This window comes from Pristiophorus japonicus, chromosome 18 (assembly GCF_044704955.1).
Source record: "Pristiophorus japonicus isolate sPriJap1 chromosome 18, sPriJap1.hap1, whole genome shotgun sequence".
Lineage (NCBI taxonomy): Eukaryota > Metazoa > Chordata > Chondrichthyes > Pristiophoridae > Pristiophorus > Pristiophorus japonicus.
Window position 1 is genome coordinate 7,613,092 of NC_091994.1, and position 17,643 is coordinate 7,630,734.

Sequence of the window (17,643 nt, forward strand, 5' to 3'; positions counted from 1 at the left end):
CCGATAAAGGAGTAAAGGGTTATGGGGAGCGGGCGGGGAAGTGGAGCCGAGTCCATGATCGGATCAGCCATGATCGTATTAAATGGCGGAGCAGGCTCGAGGGGCCGTATGGCTGACTCCTGCTCCTATTTCTTATGTTCTTAACAGCACCTTCACCACACGGACTGCAGCGGTTCAAGGCGGCGGCTCACCACCACATTCCCGAGGGGCAATTAGGGACGGGCAATAAATGCCGGCCTTGCCAGCGACGCCCACATCTCAGGAACGAATAAAAATAAAATGTACTGACCCCGAACTCTACTTAACACGAGACTATTACTCTCATTTCAACTATTTTAGTTGTGCAATTTAAACAAATGCCCCCTGCAAGGGGGGGGGGGGGGGGGGGGTCAAATTCAAAATAATTTTTTTCCAGTGTTCCTTTTTTTGGGGGGGGGGGCAGGCGGGGAGGTTTTAGGGCACTAAAAACAGAAATTATACAAGTGCCCCCTGGCTAAAAAGGGGGGAGTACTAAAACGGGCCAATTAAACTTTAAACTTAAATGATCAAATTAAAATTTGGTTGCCGGGCGTGATGATGCACTCCAGTCCCTCCGGCGCCCACCTCTCGCGGAAGGCCGCGAGCGTACCGGTGGACACCGCGTGCTCCATCTCCAGGGACACTGTGGCTCGGATGTAACCGTGGAAGAGAGGCAGGCAGTCGGGCTGAACGACCCCCTCGACCGCCTGCTGCCTGGACCGGTTAATGGCCACCTTGGCCAGGCCCAGGAGTAGTCCTACGAGGAGGCCTTCCGACCTGCCCGCTCCTCTCCGCACAGGGTGCCCCAAAGATCAGGAGCGTGGGACTGAAGTGCAGCCCCTTCACATAGTGGAACAGGGGCTGCAACCTGACAGATTCAACTTCCCTTTCCCCGTGCAGGTGATGCCTTTCATCAGTACAAAGTTCTCACTGCCTTAATAGCCTTGAAGCAATCTAAATTATCCCTTAAACAGCCTTTAACTACTTCAATTATCCTATTTAAAACTGCCTCAAGCTCCGACAATGAGCCGCACCACCTAAATACAACCTCTTATCCTTAAATTTCTTATTCAGCCTGACCGAACTCCTCATCCCCCCCAGACTGTCTCCACACCCCCTCTGGTTTCCGTCCTTCCAATGCACCTGTTGTTTGCCCTTCACTCTGCCCTAACTCCTCAGAGTCTTTGAGCCACACCTCTCTTGCTGTCCCCACTCTCTCCCTCGCCCCAGGGGACTGCAGCTCTTTCTCTCAGCTGCCCCAGAAAGGTCACAGCCTCGGCCTAGGTCTGAGGCTGCACTCGCGCACACAAGGCTGACTCTTCACCCTCCAGCACCATCCGTCTCCACCACCCCCCCGCCCCGCCATCCCCCCAAAGGCTTCAATCACTGACCCCCCCCCCCCCCCCGAGGAGGACACGACTTAAGACGGAGGCTTCACTCAGTGTCCCAAGTCTTAATTCCGGTCACTCTTTCATGCCCCGTCTTTAAGTCCCTTTAACTAAACGGAGTGACTGCTGCCAACGGACCGGAAGCTGTGCAGAAGCATTCTGCGCATAAATGTCTGGTCCCAAATTTGAAAAAGTAACGTTCACCACAACAGAAGGAGGAGCTGACAGCGACAAGCACACTCGGTGAGAGTACAATAAAACTCTCTCACTCCGACACCATCCTCGTTAACTTGTACTGGAAGTTTTAGCAGTTCATGCCGATGAATTAATTACACTTCTGGCGCTCTCTCGCTCACTCGCTCTCCCCACGTTCCTTCTCCCCAGCTCCCGCTCATTTTCTTCCCCAGTCTCTCTGTCTAGCGCTGCTCTCCCTGCACTGTCTCGACTCTCGCTCTATGATCCTTTTCCCAGACGATTAAATCCCAACCCTGCACGTACCTTCTGTTCCCCAGCTGCCAGTTCAAACCACAACAGACAGACGGAAGGCCTGATCGCGATAAACACACTCCGTGAAAGCACAATAAAACTCTCGCAAGCTGACAACATCCTACTACAGGTTGAACCTCTCTTATCCAGAACTTTCTTATCCTGAACCACCCCTCGTCCGGAACCATTCCCGCCACCGGGTGGCGCATGCGCAGAACTCCGACACGAACAAATTGAAGTCCTTCCTCGCTGCCGACTCCCGCAATCGCTGGCCTTACCCAGCGATACACTGACCCCCACACACCACCCCCCTCATGATCTCTCTGCCGCACTCCCAGCCCCAAGCCAGCCAGACCCGATATCCCCTTGCTCAGTACCTGTACCATCCAATTTAACGTGACCTCCCCTCGTCCGGAAAAATCCCTTATCCGGAAAAGGCCGGGTCCCGAGGGTTCCGGATAAGAGGGGTTCAACCTGTAATAACCTTCCAGTCACATCACAGACCTCACAATACCTGACATTTCAACCCCTCACCTTTCTCTCTCACTAACCTGTGGGAAGTCCGGTGAGAACAAAAAAAAAACCCACTGGCACTGCACAGGAGCAACTACTTCCTGTTCGTTGGCAGCAGTCACTTCCTTCATTAAAAAAATATATTTACCGTAAAAAAATTTTATATTTGTATGCTGGGATAATTGGAGCTTGCAAGACGGAGATGGGCAGATTTTTGTTCGGTAAGGGAATCAAGGGATATTGCGCCAAGGCGGGTGAACGGAATTGAGGTACAGATCGAATTGAATGGTGGAACAGGCTCGAGGGGCTGAATGGCCTCCTGCTGTGCCCATCATGAACAGCTGCCATAATTTAATTTGATGACATCATGGTAAAAGCTCCTAAAAGGAAAATGGCAGCATTGTGGTTATGTCACTGAACTAATAATCCAGAGATCGGGACTAATAATCCAGAGACGCGATCTCAAATCCCACCACGGCAGCTGGGGAATTTAAATTCAGTTAATTAAATCTGGAATTAAAAAAAAAGCCAGCCTCAATAATGGTGCCCATGATACTATCGATTGTCGTAAAAAACATCAGGTTCACTGACGCCCTTTAGGGAAGGAAATCTGCCGTCCTTACCCGGTCTGGGCCTATATGTGACTCCAGACCCACAGCAATGGGGTTGACTCTTAACTGCCCTCTGAAATGGCCTAGCAAGCCACTCGAGGGCAATTCGGGACGGGCAATAAATGCGGGCCTTGCCAGCGACGCCCACATCCCGTGAATTAATGAAATAAAAAGCACGAGGCTCTGCCACCTAATGCAATGGATTTGTGCGAATCATCTGACACACAGCAGCAAAAGCCGACGGCCACGGGCGCTAATCCAGTTCGACGAGAAAACCCCAACGGAGTGGACAAGATCGCCAACGTTACCAAATTAAATGGTACCCAGCCACCTGCTACTTTATAAAAAGGTAAATCGCTGAATTCTTTCGAGCGAGTTTTTTGCTGGGGGCGGAGGTCACTTCTTGCAGAAGGGTAGGCACTGCAGGGAATTCAGGGGCAGAGCGATCGCCTGTACTATTTTCAATCGCGAAGATGGATCGGAACGGAATTTCACAGATTTTTTTCCCCCCAAACTGGCCCTGGTTTTTTTTTTAAATCAGGTTTTCACGCCTCCCAGGAGATCACATGGTCTCGACTGTGATGGAGAGTTTACATACTGTGATACACAGGGTATCGCAATTGTGTGGGACAGGCTGGATGGACCATGGGGTCTTTACCTGTCTGTCATTGTTTGTATGTTCATAAGATTTTATTAAAAGGCACAAATTAGGAGACTATTTCTGTAATGTTTGTTTCTTATATTTTCCTTTCTCTCTTCTCCCCAGCCCCCACCCCCTCCCCCTCGTTAAGTTAAATTATGTCGATAATGTTCCTTATATTCTGCTTCAATGCTGGGGGGCGGGTAGCGAGCCCAAGATGGGCAGAGGAAACGTTTCAAGGACACACTCAAAGCCTCCCTGATAAAATGCAACATCCCTACCGGCACCTGGGAGTCCCCGGCCAAAGACCGCCCTAAGTGGAGGAAGTGCATCCGGGAGGGCGCTGAGCACCTCGAGTCTCGTCACCGCAAGCATGCAGAGATCAAGCGTAGGCAGCGGAAGGAGCGTGCGGCAAACCAGTCCCACCCACCCCTTCCCTCAACGACTATCTGTCCCACCTGTGACAGAGACTGTGGTTCTCGTGTTGGACTGTTCAGCCACCTGAGAACTCACTTTGAGAGTGGAAACAAGTCTTCCTCAGTTCTGAGGGACTGCCTATGATGATATATTCTGCACAATCTCCAACTGTAATGTAGTAAGTGTGCAAAAAAAAAAAGCTTTCTCCTGGACTAGTGTCGATCGCCTGGATGGGTTGAAGAGGAATTTTCCCAGATTTTTTTCTCCCTAAATTGGCCTGGGTTTTTAAAATCAGGTTTTTGCCTCTCCCAGGAGATCACATGGCTCCGGTTGGGGTGAAGTGTAGAATGTTTTAGTATAAGGGGTGTCGCAGTTGTGGTGAGGTGGACTGGTTGGGCTGGGTGCTCTTTGCCTTTCCGTCATTGTTCATGGGTTTATATGTAACCTTTAGGGCCTGCTGACCGAGGGCCGTGCGGCTCTTTGTCGGCCGGCGCAGACACGATGGGCCGGAATGGCCTCCTTCTGCGCTGTAAATTTCTATGTTTCAGAAACCGCTTTCCCGTGTCAGCATAGCTGTACATAAGCAACGCAATGGCATCCCGAGACACACATGTTGCGGTACTTACTTCCTCCGCGGATGTTGATGATCAAGCTGCCTTTGATGACGGTGCAGCCCCGTAACTCCTGAGCGGCCGTCACGGACTCGATGGTCTTTAGGTTCACCGAGCAGATCTTTGGGCACAGACCGGTGCAATGTGTACAAATGAGACTGGCAAAAAATAAGAGCAAAAGGGGATTTAAAAAATGGTTACTTAGTGCAATGTGTGCACCTGAGAGGATGCTCACAGGTTTGTAGAGACATTGCATTATGAGTGGCTTAAGTCAGTCACCTGATGTTCAGAAGACTCAATAAAACCCCGGCCAGTTGGGTCCGGGTCATCCACGATGAGGTATGCAGTTGTGAGCCGAGTGGATGAACTGCTAATGTGTAGTGTGATTGTTTAACCTTAGTTAAGAACATAATAATTTAGGAGCAGGAGTAGGCCATTCAGCCCCTCGAACCTGCTCCGCCATTTAATGAGATCATGGCTGATCTTCTACCTCAACTCCACTTTCCCATATCCTTTTTTTCCCCTTAATATCCAAAAATCTATCGATCTCTGTCTTAAATATACTTATAAAGACTGAGCCACCTCAGCCCTCTGGGGTAGAGAATTCCAGAGATTCACCAATCTCTGAGGTGAAGAAGTTTTTCCTCGTCTCAGTCCTTAATAAACCAACTAGCTCTTAATAGCAATGTGTTGCTATGAATTCTTAAGCAAAGAACCCGTGAAGCAAATACATTGCACGACGAACCGCACAACGAGAACAGCCATCATTCTGGAACTACTGAGTCCGAGGAAATTCACTGGTCCTCCTCCCGGCCGATATTTATCCCTCAATCAACATCACACAAAAAAACACCAGATTATCTGGTCATTATCACAATGCTGTTTGTGGGAGCGTGCTGTGCGCAAATTGGCTGCCGCGTTTCCTGTGTTACAACAGTGACTACACTTCAAAAAGTACTTCATTGGTGGTAAATAAAGCGTTTTGGGATGTACTGAGGTTGGGATTGGCGCTATAGAAATGCAATTCTTTCTTTCAAAAAAGGAGGGAGAGAGAAAACAGGGAATTATAGACCGGTCAGCCTGACCTCAGTAGTGGGTAAAATGATGGAATCAATTATTAAGGATGTCATAGCAGCGCATTTGGAAAAAGGTGACATGATAGGTCCAAGTCAGCATGGATTTGTGAAAGGGAAATCATGCTTGACAAATCTTCTGGAATTTTTTGAGGATGTTTCCAGTAAAGTGGACCAGTTGATGTTGTATATTTCAGAAGGCTTTCGACAAGGTCCCACACAAGAGATTAATGTGCAAAGTTAAAGCACATGGGATTGGGGGTAGTGTGCTGACATGGATTGAGAACTGGTTGTCAGACAGGAAGCAAAGAGTAGGAGTAAATGGGGACTTTTCAGAATGGCAGGCAGTGACTAATGGGGTACCGCAAGGTTCTGTGCTGGGGCCCCAGCTGTTTACACTGTACATTAATGATTTAGATGAGGGGATTAAATGTAGTATCTTCAAATTTGCGGATGACACTAAGTTGGGTGGCAGTGTGAGCTGCGAGGAGGATGCTATGAGGCTGCAGAGTGACTTGGATAGGTTAGATGAGTGGGCAAATGCATGGCAGATGAAGTATAATGTGGATAAATGTGAGGTTATCCACTTTGGTGGTAAAAACAGAGAGACCGACTATTATCTGAATGGTGACAGATTAGGAAAAGGGGAGGTGCAACGAGACCTGGGTGTCATGGTACATCAGTCATTGAAGGTTGGCATGCTGGTACAGCAGGCGGTTAAGAAAGCAAATGGCATGTTGGCCTTCATAGCGAGGGGATTTGAGTACAGGGGCAGGGAGGTGTTGCTACAGTTGTACAGGGCCTTGGTGAGGCCACACCTGGAGTATTGTGTACAATTTTGGTCTCCTAACTTGAGGAAGGACATTCTTGCTATTGAGGGAGTGCAGCGAAGGCTCACCAGACTGATTCCCGGGATGGCGGGATTGACCTATCAAGAAAGACTGGATCAACTGGGCTTGTATTCTCTGGAGTTCAAAAGAATGAGTGGGGACCTCATAGAAACGTTTAAAATTCTGATGGGTTCAGACAGGTTAGATGCAGGAAGAATGTTCCCAATGTTGGGGAAGTCCAGAACCAGGGGTCACCGTCTAAGGATAAGGGGTAAGCCATTTAGGACCGAGATGAGGAGAAACTTCTTCACCCAGAGAGTGGTGAACCTGTGGAATTCTCTACCACAGAAAGTTGTTGAGGCCAATTCACTAAATATATTCAAGGAGTTAGATGAAGTCCTTACTACTAGGGGGATCAAGGGGTATGGCGAGAAAGCAGGAATGGGATACTGAAGTTGCATGTTCAGCCATGAACTCATTGAATGGTGGTGAAGGCTCGAAGGGCCGAATGGCCTTCTCCTGCACCTATTTTCTATGTTTCTATGTTTCGTTCCTTCGCCTCCCAAGCAGGGCAGTCACGAACTGGTCATTGGACAGAATGAGCGCAGGTTTGAGCCCTCGCCAGGCAGACAACAGAAACTAGGAAATCCTCCCACACAAATTCAGGAAGAAAAATGATCAACACAGGCAGGGACAGTGTGTTACTGAAAGGTGGGATTACCACCTCTTCAAGTCCAAAACCCAACAGCAACAACCTGCAGTTACAGAGAGCGCCTTTAACGTGGAAAAGCCTCCCAAGGCACGTCACAGAGGAGTAACGGAAGAGAACGGATGTTGAGCCAAAGGAGAAGATTTTAGGAGGAATGACTAAATGCTTGATTAAAGAGCTGGGTCTTAAAGGAGGGCATTAAAGGAAGACAGGAACCTGGAGGCAGAGAGCTTTACATTACAACAGTGCCGACACTTCAAAAAGTACTTCCTTGGCAGTAAAGCGCTTTGGGACGTCCGGTGGACTTAAAAGGCGCTATAGAAATGCAAGTCCTTCCTTCTTAGGGAGGGAATTCCAGAGCGAGGGGCCTAGCCAGCTGACAATGGCGAAGTAAAGGCGGGGAGATTGCATAACAGGCCAAAATGCAGAGTGAGAGTGTGTTCTGGACAAGGACGGGGGTGGGGAAAGGGGGTTTGGGACTTGAGGTCAAGGGGGTGCTGTGGGGTGAGGGGGAGGCCGATTGCTTTAACTACAGTAGCGGGCAGGGTGAGAGATCAAATCGTGAAGCCAATGCTTGCTTCACCACGGCTAAAAAATTAATTGAAAATCTCGCCGACGACAAACTCCCCCCTTCTTGCCGTCATCAGCGGTTCATTTTAAAAACAAGAGCAGGACATTAACTGTCGATAAACGTCACCCAGTAGTCAGCAAGTCACTGTACATGCTGCAGCCAAATGGAGAAAAAAAAAAGTCTAAAAAAAACTCGATTATGTAAGTAAGCAAGCTTGCTCAACTGATCAGACCGGTTCCTAAGAAGGAGATGTTGCAGTCACAAAAGCAGATTAAAGTGTTGTGCAGTAATACAACAGGAACAGCTCCAGATGGGTTGCTGCAAATCGGCAGATATGCGAACCCCAGAGGTCCATGCCAAGGACGAGGCTGGTCACAAAACCACGGCCAGCGACTTTCTCAAAATGAGTGGAAATCCTCAAACTTGGGTTATTCCTTTAAGACCTTCTGCAAAAGGGGAGTCGAGGGTTTATGGAGCGGGCGGGGAAGTGGAGTTGAGGCCAAGATCAGATCAGCCATGATCTTATTGAATGGCGGAGCAGACTCGAGGGGCCGAATGGCCGACTCCTGCTCCTATTTCTTATGTTCTTATGTAAAACTCTTCGACCAAGCTCTTGACTCACCCACCCCTCCTAATTCTCTCCTCCTTTACCTTGCTGTCTATTTTCTCACATCTTTGTGAAGGGCTTGAAAAAAAGACTTGCATTTATATAGCGCCTTTCACGACCACAGGACGTCCCAAAGTGCTTTACAGCCAATGAAGTACTTTTTGAAACGTAGCCACTGTTGCAATGTTGGAAAAGGGGCAGCCAATTTTAACACAGCATGCTCCCACAAACAGGCAATATGATGATGACCAGATAATCTGGGTTTTTTTGTTATGTTGATTGCAAGATAAATATTGACCCAGGATACCGGGATAACTCACCAATTGTTCTTCAAAATAATGCCATAGGATGTTTTACGACCACCTGAGAGAGCAAAGAGGGTCTTGGTTTAACGTCTCATCCAGAAGACAGCACCTCTGACAGTGCAGCACTCGAGGATCAGCCTAGATTTTTTTTGTGGTCAAGTCTCTGGAGTGGGACCTGAACTCACAACTCTGTGACTAAGTGGCGAGGGTGCTACCCACTGAGCCACAGCTGACACTAATAAATAACTCTTGAAATAGGATCACTGTGAGGTAGGGAACACACCAGTTTGTGAACAGCAGCATCCCACAAACAGTGAGATACGTGACCGGTTAATCTGTTTGGGTGGTGTGATTGAGAGATGAACGTTGGCCAGGACGCTGTAATAAACCCCTTAATTCCCTTCCAAACGAGGCACTGGACCGTTAACATCCACTTGAACAGGTGGAATGGGCCTCGATCGGAGGGCCCCTCCAGCAATACAGCACTCCGTCAGCATGGCATGGAGTTGTCTTCAAAGTAATTTGTTGCATGCAAAGCGCTTCAAGCGGTTTCTGAGAGATGTGATGAGCTAGCTTGTAAATCCACCCACCCTCGAGTACAGAAGATTAAAGGGTGATGTAATTTAGGTGCTTAAGATGATTCAAGGACTTAGTAGGATGGATAGAGAAATAAACAATTTCCTCTGGTTGGGGGAAGTCCTGAGCAAGGGGCATAACCTTAAAATTAGAGCAGGGCTGATGTCAGGAAGCACTTCTTCGCACAAAGGGTGGTGGGAGTCTGGAGCTCTCTTTCCCCCACCCCAAAAAAAGCTGTTGAGGAGGAGAGTCAATTGAACATTTCAAAACTACGATTGATAGATTTACATGTAGTCTACCTGTGGCGGGGGGGAGTGGGGGAGTGGGGTCTGGCTCAGCACTTCCCCACTGAGATCAGTAACCATCTCCACGGGGAGCTGCAGTTCAACCGCCCTGCGGTGAAGTGCATCGCCTTCCTGACTCACGGCGCGTGCTGCATTTAACCCCGGGCACACTCCCTCGCTGCGCATTCCTCTCTCTCTTGCTCATGTCTCTTGTTGTTTGAAAGCTCGCTGTGTTTCTCCCCCCTCCACCGCCCCCGTTTGCTCTTGCTCCGTTCCCACATCTATGGAAAAGAAAAATTCCATCTGCCCGTAACTGCGCCCATGCCCTCCCGCGGGCATTGTTGCTTCTGAAACGTTTAGCTAATTTGTGGTTTGTGACTAAACAGTCTTAACTTAAGTCAAGTCTTGGCTTTCACATCTGTGCAAACTATAAAACAAGGAGAGGAATTAATTCCCAGTACGACTGTGGTTGTATCGACCTCTATCCTCTCTCTGCTTTGGGGGCTTGGGGGAAAGCCAAGCAGGGTTTTAGTGACTCTAAAATGATGCCTGCTGATGAAATTTACACAGGATATATGGCACAAAAACTTAGAAAATAGGTGCAGGAGCAGGCCATTCGGCCCTTTGAGCCTGCACCACCATTCAATATGATCATGGCTGATCATGCAACTTCAGTACCCCATCCTGCCTTCTCTCCATACCCCCTGATCCCTTTAGCTAAAAGGGCCACATTTAACTCCCTTTTAAATATATCCAATGAACAGGACTCAACAACTTTCTGTGGTAGAGAATTCCACAGGTTCACAATTCTCTGAGTGAAGAAATTTCTCCTCATCTCGGTCCTAAATGGCTTACCCCTTATCCTTAGACTGTGACCCCTGGTTCTGGACTTCCCCAAACAGGCCATTCGGCCCAACCAGTCCATGCCGGCATTGAGGCTCCACTCGAGCCTCCTTCCGTCTTTCCTCATCTATCAGTGTAACCCTCTATTCCCTTCTCACTCATACTTGTCTAGCCCCCCCACCCCCCACCCCCAACCCTTAAATGCATCGATACTATTTGCTCCAACCACTCCCTGTGGCAGCGAGTTCCACATTCTCACCACTCTCTGGGTCAAGAAGTTTCTTCTGAATTCCCTATTGGATTTCTTGGTGACTATCTTATATTGATGGCCTCCAGTTATGCTCTTCCCCACAAGCGGAAACATTCTCTCTGTATCCACTCGATCAAAAACTTTCATCATTTTAAAGACCTCTATTAGGTCACCCCTCAGCCTTCTTTTTTCAAGCGAAGAGAGACCCAACCTGTTCACCCTTTGCTAATATTTATACCCTCGCATTTCACAAAAGTATTTCATTGGCTGTAAAGGCTTTTGGGACGTCCTGAAAGGCGCTATAGAAATGCAAGTCTTTCTTTAAGTACGTGACTGCACATATTTATCCAAACATCACAGAACCGCTGACCCCTCATGGTACAGAACACTCGAGTGATCCATGCGATAACCTTCAATCTTTTCCCCTTGTAAATATTCAGCAACCCAGACAAGCTGGATCAGTCGCTGTGAAGTCTCCACCAGCAAACAAGCACATGACATCAGTCCCCAAAAAAGCAGTCTCGTCTACAAGACATCCCGACCTTGGAAAAAGACAACGCTGTAACCAAATTCCTTTCCTGCTGAATTTTTAAAAATAAATTCTAATTATCAAATCAAAACCTGACAAGTTATGAAAACTCATTCCAATAAAAACCGCAGTCTCCACTGATGAGAGGAACTGCTGTCCTTGGCCACAGCAGACTGCTCAGCTCAGATTATCTTCCTAATTCTTTGCATTCATTTTCCCTCCCACTTTCCTTTCCTTATGGTGCTGACTGACTCTGGTTGGGATGCAGCTGCAGAGCCATTGGCTGCCCTCTGTTACCTAGCCCCAACTTCATGAGCGAGCAGGCTAATCATAGAAAGCTACGGCACAGGTGGTCATTCGGCCCATCGTGTTTGTGCTGGTAGCTCAGCGGGTAGCACTCACACCCGAGTCAGAAGGTCGCAGGTGCGCGTCCCACTCCAGAGAGACAAGCACAGAAATCTAGGCCGACACTCCCAGTGCAGGGCTGAGGGAGAGCTGCACTGTCGGAGGTGCCATCTTTTGGATGAGATGTTAAACCGAGGCCCTGTCTGCCCTCTCAGGTGGACGTAAAAGATCCCATGGAACTATTTTGAAGAAGAGCAGGGGAGTTACCTCCGGTGTCCTGGCCAATATTCATCGTCAGCAAGCTGTTTGTGGGAGCTTGCTTGTGTGCAAATTGGCTGCCGCGTTTCCCACATTTGGAGTGACTACACTCCAAAAGTACATCATTGGCTGTAAAGTACTTTGAGACGGCCGTTGGTCGTGAAAGGCGCTATAGAAATCCAAGTCCTTCTTTCTATTTATCTCCCAATTAAATGTGATCTAGTGCTCTATAAATGTGCCTTTAACAGAGACTGGATAAGATTATACTCAGCTTGCAGAATGTAAAAGATCAATTCATTTCTGATTTTGGGAATAGATGGGATTGAAGAAAACAGAAGCAGCGGGGATCAGCAAACAGCAGGTTGAGAATTCCACACCGACCAAAGCGATGAATGACGGGTTTCTTTTGCCAGCTGTACAGATGCTGGAACATTAACTCAGATCCTTATGTGCAGAAGCACACAGCGTAAATCTGCTTTAATTGGACAGCAAGAGGAAACCATGATCAAATCAGGACACGGCACCGGTGGGAGGGGGGGGGGGGGGGGGAAATCAGTAGAAAATCTGCAACCAAACTAGGGTGCGACACATGTGTAAACAGCACTGGGACATCCGCGCACAAAAAAAGCATCCTGTTCATCCATCCGTTCCCCGCTATCCTGTGAAAGCACAGTCTCAAGTTGAGGTCCAGGCACCAACTCCATTCTGGTAGCTCTCCAAGACGGCCAATCCTCTTGTGCAAGCTCAGACAACAACAACAACAACAACTTGTATTTATATGGCGCCTTTAACGTAACGAAACGTCGCAAAGCGCTTCACAGGAGTATTATGCAATAAAAATTTGACACCAAGCCGCAAAAGTGGAAATTAGTGCAGGTGACCAAAAGCTTGGTCAAAGAGGTATATTTTAAGGAGCGTCATGAAGAAGGAAAGAGAGGTAGAGAGGTTTAGGCAGGGAGTTCCAGAGTTTGGGGTCTAGGGAACAGAAGGCTCAGCCACCAATGGTAATCCGGGATGCTCAAGAGGGCAAATTAATGGAGTGCAGGGATCTCGGGGGGCGACTGGCGGGAATTACAGAGATAGGGAGGGGAGAGGCCATGGAGGGATTTGAAAATGAGGAGAATTTTGAAATCGAGGCATTGCTTAACTGGAAGCCAATGTCGGTCAGCGAGCACAGGGGTCTTGGGTGAGCTGGATTTGCCGCGAGTTAGGACACGGGCAGCCAAGTTTTAGATTGCTTCTAGTTTACGTAGGGTAAAATGTGGAAGGCCGGCCAGGAGTGCGTTGGAATAGCCAAGTCTAGAGGTAACAAAGGCATGGATGAAGGTTTCAGCAGCAGATGAGCTGAGGCAAGGGCGGAAATGGGCGATGTTAGAGGTGGAAATAGGCGGTCTTAATTGTGCTGCAAATGTGTGGACAAAAACTCATTTCAGGATCAAATATGACACCAAGGTTGCGAACAGTCTGGTTCAGCCTCAGACTGCCAACCAGTGTTCCCTTTGAATTTTTTTTTCCCCCCAAAGGGAACATTCAAAACACTGCACAAGCGTGGTTCTTCTCCATCAGAAAGACCATGACCGGGCTCGGGGCTGCACGGGAGATCCAGTGTGCTGCGCGGGAGGTCCAGAGCGCTGCGCGGCAGGTGCAGAGCGCTGCACGGCCACACACCTTAAAAGGGAATATTGCGGCCAATCGTGAGTCGCCGTCTGATGCCGCCCTCAACGAACCTCCACAAACCCGCAGACTTCCCAGCAGATCCAATGCGGAGTGGGAATCCGGAACAATATTCCCACTCTCCTCGGCCCCAAAGTAAGAGGAGAGTAATTGTGATACACCACCCTCCCTGCCCCCACCCCACCTCCGTCCCCGCCAGCTGCCATCACACTAACCTAGCACAGGCCAGGGATTGGACATGGGGCCTCCCTGGTCCCGTCTTACTTGACGCTAACATTACTGGCCAGAAGGTTGAGACGAAAAGTTTTGAAGAAACTATTGGAGTGTTAAAAAAAAACGTCAGCACGTAAAGTTACAAAATAAGAGACAAACAAGAAACTAGTTAATTTTCCCTTTTTAGAAAAGCTGTTGCTACATACTCTGGACGTTATGTAGGAGCTGCATAGCGGCAGATCTCCTTCAGCAGTGCAATTAAGGTCATAGACATTACACACACGATCAGTGCCAACACCACTCCGATCAGCCAGCAGGAGCTGTCTATCGTGTAATCAAATAACCCTCACTGATGAGGCACCTATTCAGATGGATATTGCCAGCTGGAGGTTGAAGCAGCGCAGCAAAGCTTGCCAAATTAAAATAAAAACCTCCATCCCTAACTGACCCAAGTCGCAGATGGTGCAGTTTCACTGATCCAAATCAGTCTCAGAGCAAGGTAAACATACCTTCGCTGTTCTAGATCAAGAAAAAAAAAGACTTGCATTTACATAGCGCCTTTCACGACCACCAGACATCTCAAAGTGCCAATGAAGTCCTTTTTGGAGTGTAGTCACTGCTGTAATGTAGGAAACACAGCAGCCAATTTGCGCACAGCAAGCTCCCACAAACAGCAATGAGATAATGACCAGATAATCTGGGTTTTTTTTTTATGATGTTGATTGAGGGATAAATATTGGCCAGGACACCGGGGATAACTCCCCTGCTCTTCTTCGAAATAGTGCCGTGGGATCTAGTGCGTCCACCCAAGTGGACAAACGGCGCCTCGGTTTAATGTCTCATCCGAATAACGGCATCTCCGAGAGTGCAGTGCTCTCTCAAGTGGTAAAACGAGGTGCATCCGGACACTACTGTGATAACAGTCGTGGGGGGGGGGGCGGGGGGAACGACGACAAAGGTCACAAATCTGAGCTCGTGTTGGCAGAGATAACTGGGAAATTATAATGGCACTTGGGTACCAACAGCGAGCCACAGGTCTCCCCCTGCCAACAATAATCTAATGGATGCTCCTGACTTATTCGACCGCAGACTGTGAACGTGGTGGTCGGATTCAGAGGCAAATCAATACGGCTTGGCGTGTTGACCACACCAGGTCTGCACGCACAACAGCAGCACTGGGGCGCACACTGGGCAGAAATCAGGTGGTTTTACATTGGCGTGAGATGAGTGGTGCTGATATGGGAGGCCAGCGAGCTGCAGGTCCCGTACACACTCCCCGGCCGAGCGCCGGTCCTTTGGGAGAACCGCAGATAAGAATTAGGAGCAGGAGTCGGCTATTTGGCCCCTCGAGCCTGCTCCGCCATTCAATAAGATCATGGCTGATCTGATCTTGGCCACATCTCCACTTCCCTGCCAGCTTCCCATAACCCTAGACTCCATTATCGTTCAAGAATCTGTCTATCTCCACCTTGAATGTATTCAATAACTCGGCCTCTGGGGCAGAGAATTCCACTGATTCACGACCCACAGAGAAGATATTTCTCCTCATCTCTGTGGGCGACCACTTATTCTGAGACTATGCCCCTCGGTCTAGACTCCCCCACGAGGGGAAACATCCTCTCTGCATCTACCCTGTCGAGCCCCCTCAGAATCTTATATGTTTCAATAAAGATCACCTCTCATTCTTCTAAACTCCAATGAGTATAGAACCAACCTGCTCAACCTTTCTTTATAAGACAACCCTTTCAACTCCGGAATCAATCTTGTGAACCTTCCCTGAAGTGCCTCCAATGCAAGTATATCCCTCCTTAAATAAGGAGACCAAAACTGTATGCAGTGGGAAGCCCGCCTTTCCCAACACCTCCGACGTCCATTCCAATAACCCGGGGCGAGGGGGGTAGATGCAGAGAGGATGTTTCCCCTCGTGGGGGAGTCTAGACCGAGGGGCAGCATGTGGGATATGTGGAATGCACCCCTCCTTTCTATTGAACTTGTGCCATTGACGGTAGAAGTGCCCCATTCCTGCCACCATCATCACAATGGCAAGAGCTCTACTCGGAACTTTGACACGGCAAGCGAGCCCCAGGTGGGCAGAGGAACCGTTTCAGGGACACCCTCAAAGCCTCCTTGATAAAATGCAACATCCCCACCGACATCTGGGAGTCCCTGGCCAAAAATCGCTCTAAGTGGAGGAAGTGCATCCGGGAGGGCGCTGAGCACCTCGAGTCTCATCGCCGAGAGCATGCAGAAAACAAGCGCAGGCAGCGGAAGGAGCGTGCGGCAAACCAGACTCCCCACCCACCCTTTCCTTCAACCACTGTCTGTCCCACCTGTGACAGAGACTGTAATTCCTGTATTGGACTGTGCAGCCACCTGAGAATTCATGTTTAAAGTGAAAGCAAGTCTTCCTTGATTCCGAGCGACTGCCTATGATGATGGTTTTAAAAAAAATACAGAAACTGGGAGCAGAAATGCTGTCCTGGGCAGGAAAGTGTTAAGGAAACAGCTTTTTGGAAATTTTGGGATGACAACGGTTTGAAATATTTCTGTCTGGAATAAATGGAAGCTAAGGGGATTGACTGCTCGATATGATGATCTGTACTGACCCCGGTCACTCCCATAATCCAGAAATAGAACAACATCTGGGTCACCAGGACATCTCTGGCTTGTGCAGCTTCTCGTGAATAATGTGCGGCGTAGTTTAATCGAAAGGGAGTCATGTTGCTTTCAAAAACAGAATCCGGAAAGGAACGGTCTGGGAGAACATGATGTGCAGCAAACCACTATCAGATCAAAAGCTTTTTTTTTTACTTTCTTCTTTCAAGGAAATACAAGAATTTTATTTTGGAGAGCTGTCATCGAATGTTTGAGTATTTTATCCGCAAGCCAGCCTCCCTTCAGGTGCAACGGGCAAAGAAGCCAGATTCTTCTAGAGTTCAAATAACAGCATTATTTCCGCATGGAATCATTGAAATGGCAGCCCAGGAGGAGTGCACATGGCTCTGCTGCTGCCAGACAGCTCTTCAATTGCCACAGTGTACGCTAATCCCCACTCACAATTCTTCTAACTTCACCTTTCTGGGGGGTCTTCGCCTTACTCCTAATCATATCTTGCCCCTCCAAATCAAGACTCTCTTCCCTAAGCAGGCAGAAGATTTTGCCATTAAAAGGTTAACCCCGAACACTGTTCCAAATTAAAGCCCGTCTGCAAAACAATTGGACAGAGGTGCAGCCGTGGCTCAGTGGGCAGCACTCTCGCCCGAGTCAGAAGGTTGTGGGTTAAAGTCCCACTCCAGGGACTTGAGGACATAAATCCAGGCTGACACTCCCAGTGCAGTGCTGAGGGAGTGCTGCACTGTTGGAGGTGACGTCTTTCGGATGAGACGTTAAACCGAGGCCCCGTCTGCTCTCTCAAGTGGGCGCAGAAGATCTCGTGGCACTATTTCGAAGAAGAGCAGGGGAGTTATCGGGTGTCCTGGTTAATGTTTATCCCTCAATTAACATAATAAAAAAACAAATTATCTGGTCATTATCACATTGCTGCTTGTGGGAGCTTGCTGTGCGCAAATTGGTTACCGCGTTTCCTACATTACAACAGTGACTACACTCCAAAAGTACTTCACTGGCTGTAAAGCGCTTTGAAACGTCCGATGGTCATGAAAGGCGCTATATAAATCCTTTTTTTTTTAAATGGAACAAATGATGTCCCCCCTTTTTAGTTAGTAATCTTCTCCACAACCATTGACGCAGCTCTCCAAACAGTTGTCAGGAAGGGGACTCAAGTGAGCCAAACAATGTCAAACCTTTCAACACTCCCACCCCATTTTTCCCTCTCCTCCCCGAACAGCTGGACAAGAATTGGCTCGGTGACCAGACAGATAGATACTCAGCC

The 17,643-nt window shown here is 48.5% G+C and overlaps 1 protein-coding gene across 2 annotated transcripts in view; it reads right to left on the reverse strand.

Annotated features, from left to right (window-relative positions):
* LOC139228534 (insulin receptor-like) overlaps window positions 1-17,643 on the reverse strand; it is a 253,998-nt gene that overhangs the window by 63,668 nt on the left and 172,687 nt on the right. For both annotated transcript variants that reach the window (XM_070859618.1, XM_070859617.1), the window contains exon 4: window positions 4,700-4,842. In XM_070859618.1, coding sequence (XP_070715719.1) covers window positions 4,700-4,842 — 143 coding nt within the window. The remainder of the gene's footprint in view (window positions 1-4,699; window positions 4,843-17,643) is intronic.